Source organism: Anopheles cruzii, chromosome 2, assembly GCF_943734635.1.
Source record: "Anopheles cruzii chromosome 2, idAnoCruzAS_RS32_06, whole genome shotgun sequence".
NCBI lineage: Eukaryota > Metazoa > Arthropoda > Insecta > Diptera > Culicidae > Anopheles > Anopheles cruzii.
This window is the reverse complement of record NC_069144.1, coordinates 11,521,216-11,537,414: the sequence shown is the minus strand read 5'-3', so window position 1 is coordinate 11,537,414 and position 16,199 is coordinate 11,521,216. Positions and strand designations below refer to the sequence as shown.

General features: G+C 46.8%; 1 protein-coding gene across 1 annotated transcript in view; it reads right to left on the bottom strand.

Annotated features, from left to right (window-relative positions):
- Positions 1 to 16,199, bottom strand: part of LOC128278426 (serine/threonine-protein kinase par-1) — a 47,113-nt gene that overhangs the window by 197 nt on the left and 30,717 nt on the right. The window contains exons 8-17 of the mRNA XM_053017155.1: positions 15,108 to 15,288; positions 14,641 to 14,917; positions 14,429 to 14,556; positions 14,169 to 14,346; positions 12,742 to 13,137; positions 9,899 to 9,996; positions 9,209 to 9,323; positions 1,824 to 1,865; positions 266 to 418; positions 68 to 186 (exon numbers count right to left, since the gene is read on the bottom strand). Coding sequence (XP_052873115.1) covers positions 68 to 186; positions 266 to 418; positions 1,824 to 1,865; positions 9,209 to 9,323; positions 9,899 to 9,996; positions 12,742 to 13,137; positions 14,169 to 14,346; positions 14,429 to 14,556; positions 14,641 to 14,917; positions 15,108 to 15,288 — 1,687 coding nt within the window. The remainder of the gene's footprint in view (positions 1 to 67; positions 187 to 265; positions 419 to 1,823; positions 1,866 to 9,208; positions 9,324 to 9,898; positions 9,997 to 12,741; positions 13,138 to 14,168; positions 14,347 to 14,428; positions 14,557 to 14,640; positions 14,918 to 15,107; positions 15,289 to 16,199) is intronic.

The following is a 16,199-nucleotide window of genomic DNA, read 5'->3' as shown; positions in this document are numbered from 1 at the left end:
GAGAGACAGATCGTGTCCTGGATGAGGATACTGTTGCGGTGCGGTGTAAAGCCCGTGAAGCCCTTACCTGATATTCTCTTAAACCGCACACCGTTGAGCGATAGCCGGGGAAGCTTGCAGACTTCGATTTCCCACTGGACCAGCGAGTCCGTGTTGGGGTCACCGTGCACACACAGCAGAACGAACCTGTGGAGAGACAAAGGGGCATTAGAACCTCCTCCTGATTAAGATGATCCTTCCCCCTTCAGATGGCGCTGCTGCTTACCGTTCTCGCTGCTCGTAATCACAATTGTTCTTATCCAGCACGGACCGTATCTCCGCCATGATCTCGTCCGGCAGCCGGGGCGAGGTGGTCTTCATCGACCACGTGAAGCGTAGCACACGCGGCTTCACCGGTTCTTCCGCGTTGGAGCCGCTGCTTAATCCGAGAAGTTAGTTTTATGATCAGCCCACCCCGCGACGCAACAATCGACAAAACAATGCACATACGCAACGCAATAAAGAATCGTGCGATCGCGCAGAGAGTCGATCGCGCAAAGAGAGAGAGAGAGAAAGAAAGAGAGAGAAGAGAGAGAAGGTTGGAGAAAAGCTGCGATTTAAAACGCCGTGGCCACCCCGCTCGTGGGACAGGCGGCGGCAGGGATCCCACCCCAAAAGGATCCCGGGGCGGGCGAATTGGAGCCAAAACAAAAGAAAAACGGAAACACGATGATGTGTGTGTGTTTAGATAGATGTGCCTGTGTGTTGGAAGGGATTTTCTTTCCGTTTGGCATCGAAAATAATAAATCAATGGAGGAGCAGCACGATCACGCACATAACTGTGCCCGCCTCGGCTTTTTTTGTAGGAAAAACGGGAACAACAGATCATCTAATAAAGAGCGTGTCAGAAACAAAGAAAAACCATGCGCTCATTCATTCAAACACATAAAAGCACACACACACACGATCGAAATGATGCTTAAAAAGCCTTAAGAAGGTTTAAGCCTAACGATGGCTGATACGGGATTGAAACTGAAATTGTAACACAGCTCTGCACAGCATGCTGTGTGCTGCCTCTACCACGGTAAGCTGAGGTTGCTAAGGTAACGCACACGTCCGACATTGAAATCTGGCCCAAACCCAAGTACAAACTGAATCTTCGCACATTATTTTATTCCTAGTGTATTGCCAATTGGGACAAGGATAGTTGTTGTGTTCATGTGGCTGCACAATTCTGCTCCATGGCGAGGGGATTTGAAATCGCCACCGCAGAGAAAGGGGATCAAATCACAAGGGGATCACACTGTCACAGTATCCAAAGTTTTTGACAGTTCAGCTTACAGAGCTGTCACTTGCGTAGGGTTGTTGTAACAGGGCGATTTTAAAGTTCAATCTCCGCCAGCCTTCGGTTAAACCTTCGTTACTTCTTCAAACCACAAACAAAACATAAACAAAAGAAGCAAGTGATACAAACGGAACAACACGAACACACAACAGAGTCACAGAACAGATAGAGAGAGAGAGAGAGAGGACAAGTTACAAACTAAAATGGATGAAAACACACTAATAACGTGGTACGGCAAAAAGGACACAACAACACGCAGCAGCACGCGCATCAGATAAGCAGCGGCGGTGGTTCCTTATCAGACAGATAGTGGCAAAAACAAAACCAAAACAAACGGGGCCGCGTAAAATGGTGGGGCATGATTCGGCGGCGGATTGTTCACACTTGTTCTTTTGTTTACTCGTTTTGTGGAGGGAAAGTCGAAGGTCGTAAATATGGTGGTAAAACAAAGAATGAAGAATCAGGGGAGAGAATATATGCGAATAAAATATATATTTACCTAGCCGAATTGGTTGAAGTGTTTGGTTGGCCATCGGAGGGCCTAAAAAACAGAACAGGAACAGGAGAGAGAGAAAGAGAGAGAGAGAGAGAGTAGAACAAAATCAAAAACAAACGGACAAACAGAGCGACACACGCGGTTCCGGGTCATGGTCATATGATGATGGTGTGGTAGGTCAGGTCGCGTGTTGAACGCAAAACAAATCTCTAAACTCTGTGTCTCTGTTAAGAAAGTTAAATCGGAATATAAAAGTCGCGGAACAAACAATCGGGAAAGAAGGAACTCAACGGTGGCGGGCGGGATCGGGTGTATTAGGAACAGAAAGAAGCAGTGGGACAGAAAGAGTATGAGGAGGGGTGGCTAAGAAACAGACAGAAAGAGAGAGAAAAGAGAGAGAAAGGGAGAGTCCGTTTTTGGGGACAACTTTAAAGGATGAACACGAACTCAGTGAACGATCAGAAGAAGTCTTGGGGTCTTAAGACAGCTAAAATCTGATCGTACAAAAGGCGCGTGCGCGTTTAGTAGTTAGGGGTCTAAGTTAGTATGGAGTTAATTTACAACAAAAGAGAACCAAGAACACCAAGAAAAGAAGAATTAACAACAACTTGTGGAAAGGGCGCTCGCTGCGTGGCATTAGAAAATGCTTGTTAACTAAAACTAACCAAACAACAGACAGAAAGTGTGTGTGTGTGATACAAACATACTAGAGAAGATCAGCAGACTCAGCCGTCTTCCGATGTGTCGGCGAGCCACTGAGCTCAAAACACAGGACACACCACCGATGCGGCGAGAGATGAGGAGCAATGGAACAAACATTATTGTTGGCATACACGATGATCGCTTATGAACGCGCGACGAGATGAGGTGTCAGAGAGAGAGAGATCGAGAGAGAGCGCCGGAGGGAATGATGCGTGAATGAAGCGTGCGCTCATGTGTGTGTGTGTGTGATGATCTAAACGCTAAAACAAAACCCAAAAACAAAAAGCCAACAAACTAAAGTAAAACACCAAACACCGAGAGTAACGAACAACTCACACGCTCACGCACACTCATCCTAGAGCCCTGCTCCATTCTCTATTGTTCTGCGCCTTCCATCAACAACATATCTCCTCCAGTGAAACATCAAACAAACAAACGGAACAAACATAAATCTCCTGGCCCCACGCTAGGGGTTCGACACGCCCGCGGGCTGGCGGGCTGCTGTGATAGTAGTAGTAGTAGCAGCAGTAGTAGTAGTAGTTGATCGGTCATTTTGTTTATTGATAAAAGGTTTCTCCGGGTTGCGGGTTTGTGTGTGGTACAATGCGTTCGTATGTTGTTTTATTGATAAAAAGTATTAAAATAATGGCGTCTATCTAGGAGAGAAGATACTACACACTACACCGCACACTACACGGGCGCCCCTTTCTGGCTGTAGCAATATAGTGTTCGCCGCCACGACGACGATCGCCGTCTCTCATCGGGGAGGAGGTTGTGTGGTGGTGGTGTTGTGTGATCGATCGCCTGTGCCTCTGTACTGAAATCTCCTCGATCGTCGCGCACACTCTTTATCCTTATTTTGTAACCTCTCCTCAATCACACCACACAGATCATCACGCCCTAATTAGCCTTGCACTAATCGATCGGTTTCGATCTCAGCTTCTTCTGCGTAGCTGGACGGAGATAGAGACAGCTGGCCGATTCTTGGCGCAGCGCAGCAACACTTTTTTTTCACGTTTGGCGGGAGGCGCAGGATTTAGAATGATCGTGAGGGTGATCGGCGCGGTGAATATGATTTTTCAGGGGGTAGGTAGGATGTTAAAAGTATGTACGGTACACACACACGTGTGTGTGTGTGTGTAGTGATAAACGTAGTATTGATTACTGATTGATTGATTAAATATTAAGACTAACAAAAGAAGTACACTAATACTAACACCTCCGTGGGCCCAGGGGCACGTCGTAATGGGGAAGTTGTTGATGCAGATGCAGGCGCGGCCAGGGACGGCAGGCAGACGCAGACCACAACCCGCAAGTCGAACCGTGATTAGAGCCTTGTGCACGCCCAGCTCAGCAACAACAACAATTTCCGGTTTGATTTTGTCTCTCTCTACCTTTGCCGCGATCGTACGCGGTTCATGATTTGTTTTGATTTTGGTTTGCAGGGTCGCGGTGGTGGTCGGTTGAAGTTTTTGAAGGCCAGAAAGGAGTGTAACTGTGAGGCACAAACGGACATACACACACACGCACACATAGCGCGGCTGAGAACCTAACCGAGAACTAATTGATCAATGACCTAATCAATGAACGATACGCGATCCTTCCTTTAGAGGTGGTTTCGTTGGAAGATGTTGTAACAAGCTTAGCACTGTTATCACTGATAGCAATAGCACTAGTATCAGTAGTAGCAGTAGTAGTAGTAGTAGTAGTAGTAGTAGTAGTAGCAGTAGTAGTGTGGTAGTAGCCAAGTGGTGCGCTTCTTTCAGGAGCACAACGCACCAATCACCACCGATTGGATTGGACCGGAAAATCGAAACCCACCGAGACGATTCCTAACCGTAAAACCGTTCTCTCTTTTCGCGTGTTATTGGTGTGTGTGTGTGCGTGTGTGTGCGTATTTTTGTGGAACTCTGTCCCCCCGCGTTCACACTCGTGCGTTTAGCTCACCGCCAGGTGGTGGTTCACGACTATTTTTAATTTTGAAACTATAAAAACGGGAAAAGAGAGAGAGAGAGAGAGAGAAAAAAGATAAAAGAAAAGAGAGGATAGAGAAACACAACCGATCAAACAAATCACGGAAACGGAAACACAATCAAAATTGCGCTCCTCGAAGATGAGAGTAAAGTTAGGTAGGAAAAAACTGTAACGTCGAAAATTTACATCATCCGCGCGGCGGTGCGCAGGAGTGGGAAAAGAGAAAAAAAGGGCACAAAAAACTATAAACTAAATGTGTGTAAGCAAAAAAAAACTTGAAAATAAAGGATTAAATAAAAAAGAAGGAAACAGCAGCGGGTAATAATAGGTTATGTCGAGAAGTGTGTGAGAAGTTATCGAAAATGACAGATGATTTTGAGGGGAGGTGGTTAGGAAAACTCACTCTGAACGGTCTCTGTAGGCGGCGCAAGTGATAACGGAGGAAAAGGTTAGTTTGATCATGGAAGAAGAACTGATCGATCGATCGAATGATGAAATGGAACTGTACAATTGCGGGTTAAATAAGGGGAAAAGAGTTGCAGAACAGAAAACATTGTGTTGATTTCTGGATCAAGTACACGCACTACGCGGAAAAGTCTCAACTGCAGAAAAAGCTAATAGACTGGAAGAAAGCAGATCATCTACGGAACAAATGCACACATTCCATTGTTCGGCGCGCTTTTCGAGGGGGTGGCGGAAAGGGCGGAACTGTTTTGCTGCTGATCACTTTCTCCCTATTATATGCACAACTCTACTTTCAGGACACTTTTGCTCGAACAATTTGTAAGACCTCTCGCTCTGTGGGACCCACCAGCGCGCACCTCACTGCTGCTGGCGCGTGGGTCCACCTCTTTGTTTGCTATTTTTTGCACATCACAATCTCATCACACATGTCGTGTCGCGAAAGAGAACCTCAACAAAACACACCTTCGCCATGTCGCTATTACTTTGCTTGATCTATCGTACGCTTGTTTCGTAGTTTTATCATTTTGCACAACTCTTTTGGGTTGTGTTTATATTATTTTCTTCTATTTTCTTATGTTATAACCCCTTTTTCATCTTTTTCCCCCTTTTTCGTGTGTGATACATTCATGTTGTGGTAGGTACACATCTCTTTCATGGTCCTTTGTTTGCCATTTTTTCATTTTTTTTCTTTCTTTACAACAACACATCATTCTCAGTCTCTACTGATTGAGCCTAGAAGTAGAGAGAAAGTAGACAAAGAGATAGAGAGAGAAAGAGAGAAAAGAAAGATAAACGGAGACAGAAAGAGCGAGAATGATTGAGCCGGAAAGAGACAGAGAGAAAGAGAGAGAGAGAGAGAGAGAGAGAGAGAAGAATCAAATTGTATCAAATGGTATTTAAAATCTGTTTTCATTATTTGTAATGTGGTCGCCGCCGGTTATGGAAAAAAGGGGGACAACGGCGCGCGAAGAACAAAATCTGGAAGTTTGTGTGTGTGTGTGTGTGTGTGCGGTGCTGGCCAAAGCCAAACCAACAATAGCAATAACAGGAAAATGTACACTTCACCACATCCTAGAGAAGTGACGCGAAGTAAGAAGATAGCCAAAACTAATATTTTAGACGGAGAAACACGCACGCAATGGGCTTCTATTCTATTTCGATTTCTATTGTTTTCTCGATCTTCCTGTTGTTGTTGGTTTTGGCTTCAAAATATGCGCGCATTTAATGGCCGAAGCTTAGTTTTACTAACTGTGTGAGAAAGAGATAGTTGTGGAAAAAGAGAGAAAAAAATAAAACAAGTACGGGGTTTAGATAGAGATTATAAAATAGTAGATCCGAATAGAGAGAAAGAGAAAGAGAGGAAGGCGGAAAAAGTGTTGTTCTCGAAAGAGAAAGAGTAGCGCGATGCACAATGTGGTCAGTAGTCACAATACATAGAGAGAGAAAGAGAAAAAGAGAGAGAGAAAGAGCAAAACGTGTTGTGTGTGTTGTTGTAGACCAAACAGAGAGCCACACTTGGTTGTTGGCCAAGCCAATATTGCACGGGTTGTTCTTCAATAATTTTGTTTTTCATTTGTTACGAGCCAGAGAAAGAGTGACAGAGCGAGAGAGCGAGAAACAGATAGGAGAAAGGAATCAACATCGGAGTTGGGCTTATAGTGGGGATCTGTTGCCTGCGATTCTGTTTCTGATTCCGGATCGCAATCCGGAGGAAGCAGCAACTTCCATAGTTCCGACCCTCGCTGGGTGCGTTCTGAACGCATGTATCGATCATTGATCACCCCACACAGCGCAACTGTTCTCAACTTAACATAAACTACGGAATTTGGAAGACTTTCGTTTGTCTGCTCTAATGGATACCTTTCTTTTGAATGCTTCTTTGTTCATCACACGACCAGCAACAGTAATACACACAAAAAAGGAAATAAACGACGCGCGTGCTACGTCATGATCGCCATCGATAAACACAGTAAAAAATTGAAGCGGATCGGAACTAAACTTTTGGATGTGTAGTCACATGCAATCATGATCGTGTGTGGGATTAGTAAAAGCAAAGTAAGATTTTGTATTAATCGAGGAAAAAGGCAGACAGTAAGAGAGAGAGAGAGAGAGAGAGAGAGGGTTCAAATCGGAGGATCGTTCTACAGGATCGTTAACAAATGATAGGGTGGGTGTCCGAAATCGGGGGTAGAGAATTTGTGGTTTCCATTGTGCAACGGGTTCTCGTTCTGTTCATGAGAGTTTTATAGAGAGTAGAGTTACACGCACATTTTTTAAACAAAACAGAACACAACCAACAACAACACACCAAAAAATAAAGAAGGACCGATCACGAACAGGAGGAAAGATTAGGGACAACACAAAACAAGGGCGGGTGAAGCCGCGAGAAGAACACGAATCTCAATTGCAAACTATCAAACAACTGTTAGCACAAACTTACAAACGAAAAGCTTACGCGGCCTTAGGGGCTGGCGGCACGTACGTGGTGAGTGAAGCGGGGAGCGTTTCGTGGAGCTGTGTCGTGTGTCTGTGATAAATGATATGATCGATCGATCGTAAGAAGAGCGCCCTCAAAGATCGCTGGGATCGCAACACCCCACTGCTTTTCGCTTACATTTGGATTAAAGTTTTATTATTCGGGACTTCTTTTCTCTAACTCTCACACTGGGTTTATGTTCGTTCGTCGTTAGCTGTTGTGTGGTGCGCGGGACAGCTCCTCTACTCTCCTTCGCCCGGGAACATCGTATACTCGCGCGCGCGCACTCACTACTCACTACTCACTACTTACTACTGACTGATTACTACTATCTGTTTGTTTGTGGTGTATCTCTACAACGACAATCGTGGTTCCCCGACAAGTTCCACTTGATTTACCTAAAAAACTTGGGTGCCCCCTACATTAACGCTCTTTAGATGCAAGATAGGCCTTACTTATGATGCGCTTTCGACTCATCATCATCATCATCATCATTATTATGACTATATGCGTATGAAAAATAGGAATAAAAACACTACTTTACAATTGATACAAACATCTCTCTCTCTCTCTCCCCCCCCCCCCCTCTCTCTATTTCAAAAGCAATCGCGAGAAATAAAGAAATTCCTCTCTACCCTAAGGTGGACCAATAAACAGGCCGTTCATTCCTTTTCCGCCGTATCCTTGAAATGAAATACCCTAAACCTATTGGTTTTCCACGTCCACACGTGTGGGAGAAAGAGAGAGCGTTGCGAGCGTGTATGATGTGAAAGAGAAAAAAGAAGAAAACAAAACAAAAAATAAGAAACAATTTATGTTACAGTTCCTCGAGGCCTCGAGCGGATCGTGGCCTAGGAAAAAGGAAAACAAATGACACAACAAAACAACGCACAAAAATAATGAAAGAGGAAAAAATATGAATAGACAGAAATATACTCTGATCTACACACAAACACACGCGCGCAGCAGTTGTTCTAAACAATCACTCTAATCACTCGGCACGGCGGAACACACTTTTCCACAACATCTACTTCAGAGCTTTTGGTTCTTTGGTGTTTTTAAAGGCGAACATATTTACATCGAAAGACAAAATGGAAATGTAATATGTCTGCGAAGCAGCGTGCGATAGGGATGATGATGACGCGCGAAACGATGAACGGTCGGGTCGTGGTTCCCAAAACCCCCACCAAACCTTCGTTGGAAGTACACGCAAAATGACACAACCATATTTACAAACATGTACAAGAAGAAGATGTGTATTTACAACAGGCCGGTCAAGTTTCATTTTCTCGTAGGAAAACAAATTGGAAAAATTGGGGAAAAATAAAACGTAAACTGTAAGCGCAGCGCACAGGAGCAATAATACAGTAGTACACACCACAACGCGAGCGCGAAACGCGAAACGAAGGCACAAACGAAGACACACGCATAATATGTTAGTAGGTTTGTGAGTTAAACAAAACAATAAGAAAGAAAAGTAGCAAAGTACCGAAAAACAAGCAACAGTAGTCCAAATAAAACGGAAAAAAACGGAATCAAAGCATAAAAACGAACAGGGAACTACGTAGTGCCGGGTAAGGGATAAAGACAGACAGACAGAGAAAGAGAGAGAAAGAAAGAGAGAGATAGGATAGGAAAAACTGCACCAAAGACGACGAGACACAAAACAACGTGTGGGGAGAGAATTTTTTTGGGTGAGGCTGTAAGGGTATAGAACTGGCCGACTGGCCGGTTGGCTGGCTGGCTGACCGGCTGGCCGTCTGGTACTTACCGTTTGCTAAATCTGGTAGTAAGTCTTTGCAAGAAAGTCTTGCCAGAGTGTGGCGAGTCACCGACGTTGCCACCGGTCGCGGAGTAGACCGTGCTGTTTCGGGATCTGGTTTGGCCTGGATGACGCGGCGCGCGGATGTTGTTGTCGTGAAGGAAAGAGAACATTCGAGACGTTAGTCTTTTGCTGTGCGGTTGCGGTCCACCGAAGACCACAAAGACCCACCACCTCCCCCCGCCCCGTGTGCCATATGATTACCCGTGTGTTTCCCCCCGGAGATGCAATGTTTTTAGTAACGTAAAAGTAACTCGTTTTTTGGCGTGTAAAATAACGCATTGAGGGTTGTAGTAAAACGAAACAAATCAATCACAGGCGAGAAGAGACAGAGATCAGAGAGATCCAAAAGAGAAAGGAACAACACAACGAGAGATACGAGAATTTAAAAAGGAGAGATAATAAGCCGAATTACACTTTAGTTTATTTTGTTTTCCTTTTTCCTGCCTCTGAGGGCAACATTTTGTACACTTAAATGCATACGCATGGTGGGTCACATTAATCTGCTTTGGTTACTACGGATAAAAGGTGTTTAGGAGCGGGATGGCCTTTAGATACTAATATTAATGGAGGGAACATGAAAAGCAGTGCAAAATGGAGGGGAGCAGGAAAGAGAGAGGTCAACAGCTAAACACTTACCCGAATGGAAAGTCGATCGTGATGGAACATTCCTGGGAAATGCAACCGGTTGTCTGGAAGAATTAACGGCCGGTGTAAGACTATTGCGAAGTACCATGCTGTGTGTTGTGTACGGGGGGCGCGGATTTGTTTGCGGTTGGCGTGTGTGTGTGTGTGCGCGTATGATAAGGGATGGGATGATTGATAACGAATTGGAATTATGTATGGTTGCGCGTATGTGTGTGTGTGATAGATTCGCGGGGGAAAGGATTGGCCAAAAGTTGTACACATGGCAGAAAAAAGAAAGAAAAATAATTGGCAGGACACAGAGTGAGTGTCCCAAACAAACCAACACACGTGCGTGCGGCGGGGCGGTGTCGTGAAGACACATGATCATTAGGCAACAACGAACACAGCGCACCACATACACACACACATGGGGGATCGATCGATCGTACACAGGAAGCACACACAATTGTAAATTGTAAACATATAGAGAGAAAAAGAGAGATAGAGAAACAGGTCGGGGCCGTGTGTTTGCGCCGCCGCCGTGCGACATAGGGAACATGAAAAGAAAAGAAAGTAAATAAAAATGAAATAACTCGGAACTCGGTCGAAGGAGAAACACGTAAAGCATCCTCCACAGGTTGAAGCACGTAGAGAGTTCGAAAGAAAGAAAATCGGGGGACCAGAGAAGAACCGGGCTGGGGGGTTCGAGATCGACAAAACTCGAAAAACACACCAACAATTGAGCGAAACAATTGTGTGGCCGCTGGGCCGAGGCTGGACACCGGATGATTGAAGCAAAAGGAGGACGATGGAACGATGATTATTTTATGCTAATAATATGCTAATGAATAAGGTTTGAATAATATGGCATAACAACTAATGGAGATTATGGTTACCATATTCACACGTTTTCCATTTCTTTTCACCGACACCGACTATTGGCCATTTTACTCGGACCAAAAATAACCCATGCGCGGGTGGGCTGCCCACGAAAGACCACTAATTTGATCCTGACGTGCGGAACCGGCGGCCGATGATTAAGAGGAAAATCGATGCCTCGAGATCGTAAACGTCTTGGCGACGTGTGAATACGCGTAACCTCCCCCAGGAAGGGATATAACCATGCAAACACTCTACACCCAGATGCCAGAGAGAAACAAACAAACGTAGAGAGACACGGAGTGGAGCGTGATTTGTATTGAACAAAAGAAGAAAGCAAAAAAACCGTTGCGCGCGTGAAAGTGCGAAACGATCATGCACACCACAACAACATGTAACAATAAAGCGAGAAAAACCCAACACACGCGCGCTAGAGCGAAGAGAAAAGGTGAAACAAAAAGGATCGATCGAGAGAACTTCAAAGCCAGCGCACTAAGGACTGATGAGAGGCAAAAACAGTAAAAGGCAAAGAGGCAAATCTCTGGTGTAGAATGAAAAGCGTCACCGAAAACACTGTTCTATGCTTGCGAAAGAGAGGACACACAACACACTACACTATATATAGAGTTGCGCTTAGATAGATATTAAGAAACGAAACTAACGAGAAACTGAACAAACAAACGAAGGAAAAGACGAAGAATAGAAAAAGATGGTACAAAAACGAGTGAGTGGGGATCAAAACGAATGCCCGAAATTTAACAAATAGTAACCCCAAAGTAGTAGTAGTAGTAGGTGGCAGTAGTTTGTGGCAGAGGTGTACACTCACCGAAAGAAGTCGAGCGTGGCGAGTTGTCGAGGGTGCGACAAAACCAATGCGAGAGAGTTGTGTTGTGTGTGTGCGCGTGTGTTTAATTGTTTAATTTTTTTATTATCATTTTGCGTATCACCGAACCAACCACCGAACCACCGTTCCGATTCGGGGCACCGGACCGGTCCCGTGGACGAAACACACACGAAACCCAAAACCCAATCGAAGCGCGCGTTTTGGGTTTGAAGCGCCCGGAGAACCAAGGACAACATATTGAGAGACGTTTGTGTCGCGGGGAGGGCGCGAGAAAGAAAGAAAACAGACAAATACCGGATCAGAAACGGACCACTGTCTTGTCCTTCTGCCTGCCCATTCTCGTGGTGCTATGGTGCGTAACTACGTAAGCGCAAACAATAGAAGTGACGGAAATAGTATAAAAAGCGAAGGAAATGAAAAAACAGGGCCAAAATGAGGAAAACGATTTAACAGAACGGCAATACGGACGGGGATCTTATGCGCCGTGCGGCATGTTCCGCGCGCACGCTTGTCCTTCGAAGGCACGTACACAGTGTGTTCGAAGGAAGCACAGACAGAGAGAGACAGAGAGAGCGAGAGAGACAGTGCGTTGAATAAGGCTTAAAATGAGTGGCCACGCGCTTGAAGAAGCGACAGTTGGAGAGAACCCAAAGGATGAATGTATGTGTCGGTCGGATCGGATCGAAACAATGTTGGGCAATGAACAAGAGTTGGACGAAAACCACGAGTCTGTGGTGGTTGTGGTGAAAAAGCATTTGCGGCAATCGACAAAAGCGCATTTTAAAGAAATGAACCGAACAGAAGCTTTTCGAAAAATAGTGGAAAACCAACAACAAAGTAATTGTTTTCAGATAGAGTTGTCAAAAAATGGTTAAATACTATAAACAACACACAGTGACACTCTGGTGGCGGCGCTGGCCTCTGGTCCGCCGGAAGATGCCGACCGAAAAAGAAACGGAACGAGCGAAAGTGGAAAACAAGATAACCAAACCGAACAACAAAGCAAAAAACGGCAACGAAACACAAAAATCAACCAAAACGGAAAAGAAAACAAATCTAGACAGACAGAGACAGAGAGATAGAGAGAGTTAAAGAGAAGGGTTGAGAGAGAGAACAACAATGTTTGTTATACCTTTGTCGAAGGGGATCGTTGGTGGTGGCGGAACTATTGGTGGTGCTGTCGGCGACGGACGGCCCGGGACTGGAGACGGATGCGCTCTTCACGTGTCCCTTTCCGGTACCGCCGCCGCCGCCACCCCCGCCACCGCCGCCTATGCTACCTCCACCACCACTACCACCATTGCCGGCACCACCACCGCCGCCAACGGCAGTGCCAGCACCGCCTGCGGCCGTGGCGTTAGCGGATGTGCTCCCGGCACTTCCGGTGACACCTGTTCCGCCGGTGGTGTTAACGCCACTGCCCACCGCAGCGCCACTACCAACACCACCAGCACCACCACCACCCGTTGCTGAAGCCGAGTTGCCACCACGGTTGAATTCTGGTATTGGTGCGACGAAACTGTTGCTACTGCGCAGCCACTCGAGCAGGAGGACCAGGAGTAGTAATGAGTTTATCATGGAGGAATCATTTGACGCGTGACCACAGAAGACCACGGACGGACGAACGGACGGACGGACGGAAGGCAGTGTACCGCGAACCGGCCCCACCGGCCCCCAAGGAAACAGGATGGAAACAGGATAACAAAGGGGAGAAAGAGAGAAAGAAATAGAAAGAGAGAGAGAGAGAGAGAAAGAAAGAGAGAAGACCATGGGAGAGTTCGGTTTAATTTCGTTTAAATGAGACACTGATTTGCGATGAACGATCCAATTATGCGCGAAATGCGGAACAACACAACTCGATCTAACAACATCTGCCTAAAACGGAAACATCAACATATGAACGGTTGTGGGAACGGCCATGGCACGGTGAACTATATTAATATGTTCATGGAACGGAAGAATCGAAACGATTGGATCGCTAAATGTGCCCAATCTAAGATTGACACGTATGTACACTGGGGCCGCACAGCTGGCCACAATTGATAAGTCTGCCACAAACGGTAGGGTCTAATATGCACTCTGGGGGCAGAGAATAGATCCGGTCAAATCCCTATTCTACTAAACACACACACACACACACACACACACGCTTAAACGGACACTGTGTGGTGGTGTGTGCCCGAAAAAAAACGGACCTAATGAGCGTGATGCATTGCGTCAAATGGAGAAGGCGGCAGTGAAAGAACTCGCGAATGGCTGAGAATGTGTGGCCGAGAAGCACAGAATCGAGGCCCCGGCGGCCGACGAAAGCTGTCCCCCCGCGTACAAGCTCTTGTGTGAACACACACACACACAGTGCGAGTGAGATAGAATGTTGGGTGATTGGAACAATGACGAAAAGAACGGGGTCCTGTCCTGACAATGTACGCGACACCGTCGTGGTGTCTGTCTGAGAGAGCAAATGCGAAAAGGACGACTAGCGCGCTTCATGAGGAGTTGCTTCACAAGCCATCTAGGAACCGGAACCGGAGCCGCGGCCACTCGCGCCGTGCTACTTACGTTGCGTCCGTGGTGGAGTTTGTCTTTTCTGTGGACGACGTCTTCTCGTACAGCGTCGTGGACCGTCTCGGCATTAGGCCGGCACTGGGGCCTACCGTCCGGGCGCCATTGCTGGGATCGTACTTCGTCCCTGTACTGCTGCTGGTAGTACGCGCTTTTGCCGGGCTAGAGATCGATGCTGAAAAGCGGGGGGAAACCGGGAAGAAAGTTAGGCCGAGTTCAGAGGGCGCAGTTTCCGCAGTGCAGCGCGCAGTACTTACAGTTGTCTACCGACGTGATCGGTTTAGTTATGCTCGATGCCGGTCGCTGATTCTGTGCGGCCAATCGGGCCGTGTTTTCCTTGATCGTCGCTGAGTCGATTGTGTTTTGACGCTTGAAATTACTGCTACTGTTGTGAGTGTGTAAGGGAGTGAAAAATGGACGGGAAATGAGTGCCCCTGTGCCGGAGAAGGGTACGTTCGATGATACGTACATCGATGTTCTTTCCGAAGCACCGCCCGTTCCGGAGCTATGGTTACTGTTGGTACCGGTACCGCCGCCGCCACCGTGAACGCTGTTGGTTCCGCTGACTCCGGTGGTGGTCGTACCGCCGCCGGTACCACCACCGACCGCCGGCGTGCCACCGGTGCCAGCGGTTCCTCCGCCGGCCACAATGTTGGCCACACCACCGCCTCCGGCGGCCGCAGCCGCTGCTGCCGCGGCAACCGCCGCCGTCGGGCCGACACCTGTAATGAAGCGTTGGAAGATTTCTAAATTTTTCATGGTAATGCCGTCGAGCCCCGTTCGGATCGGGGGCGCCCTTTGGATTGCAGGGTGTTAGTAGCTGGGTACACACTAGAGTAGTAAGCAACACAGCGCATCACGCATGGCGACGCGCTGGACACTCTACGGGCTCTCTACAGGGTCGTCTTATCGTCCCCGGGCAAGGGTGCTACTTACGTAGAGTCTCGCCACCGCTGGACGCCCGCCGGCTTGGCTTCGTGCTGGACGCAGATATGCTTCGGTGCACGCCCCGATGCGTCGGACTTTGCACCTGCGAGTTACCGGCCGGGACACCCTCGTTACCAGCAATGTTACGTAACGACAGGGACGATCCGGACCGGGACCCGTCCGACTCGGACTGTGTGTGTGCGTGTGTGGGGAATCGAAAAGAAAGAGCATTTTTATTCGGTAACGGAACACGTCGATCAGTCGATCGTCGTCATCGTCGTCATCGTCAGTTCCCCCTTCTGTCACCCCATTTCATCTTTCGTCTTCTGTGGAATTATCTTCTTTGAACGATTATTCGAAAGGACGCGCACGCTCGGTTTGTGGCCACGTGATCATGGAACTCGTGGACACAAACGCGCCCGGTGAGCGCGTCGGTGGCCTTTCTATCAAGTGGATGGTGGTTTCATTAATTGGCATTTATTGGACTTGCGACGCAACACGCGAACTGCCATCATGATGGGTCGCCGTTGTTGAATGCGCACAAATGCTTTGGATAATTCGAACCTATTTCTCGAACACATCATGGCCACTGTTGATAATCGTTCAAAGGGTAATGGATCGTATATGTTTGGAATTAATCTTGGCAAAAATAATCTAAAAAAAAGTGTGGATTCTAAACGAACGAACATAATATGCAGGGAAAGAAAGTTCTTTTTCAAGTTGCAGCTTAAGGGGGGTGCCCGTTAGTTGGGATCGCAAAAACGGCGGCGAAAAGCGAAACTAGGAATTGAAAAAATTATTCAATTTAAGAAGAAGAAAAAAGAGTGAATAAAAGACGAACAAATGCGAAAGAAGTAACTGGAACTCTCTTTGTGTGTGTGTGTGTGTGTGTGGCACTACACGATCAAATATACAAATCAACAAAACTATGCGATCTGGACCGTCGCTGCGGCCGGGATGCGTTGGTTGGAATGAATGAACAAAAGTGAAAAGAAACATTTAAAAGTAAAGAGAATTTGAAGCAGATTTAAAGGTGAGAAAGATAGGCTTCTAAAATGAAGTAAACTCTGGGCCCTAACGGTGTACACGCGCAACAGGCAC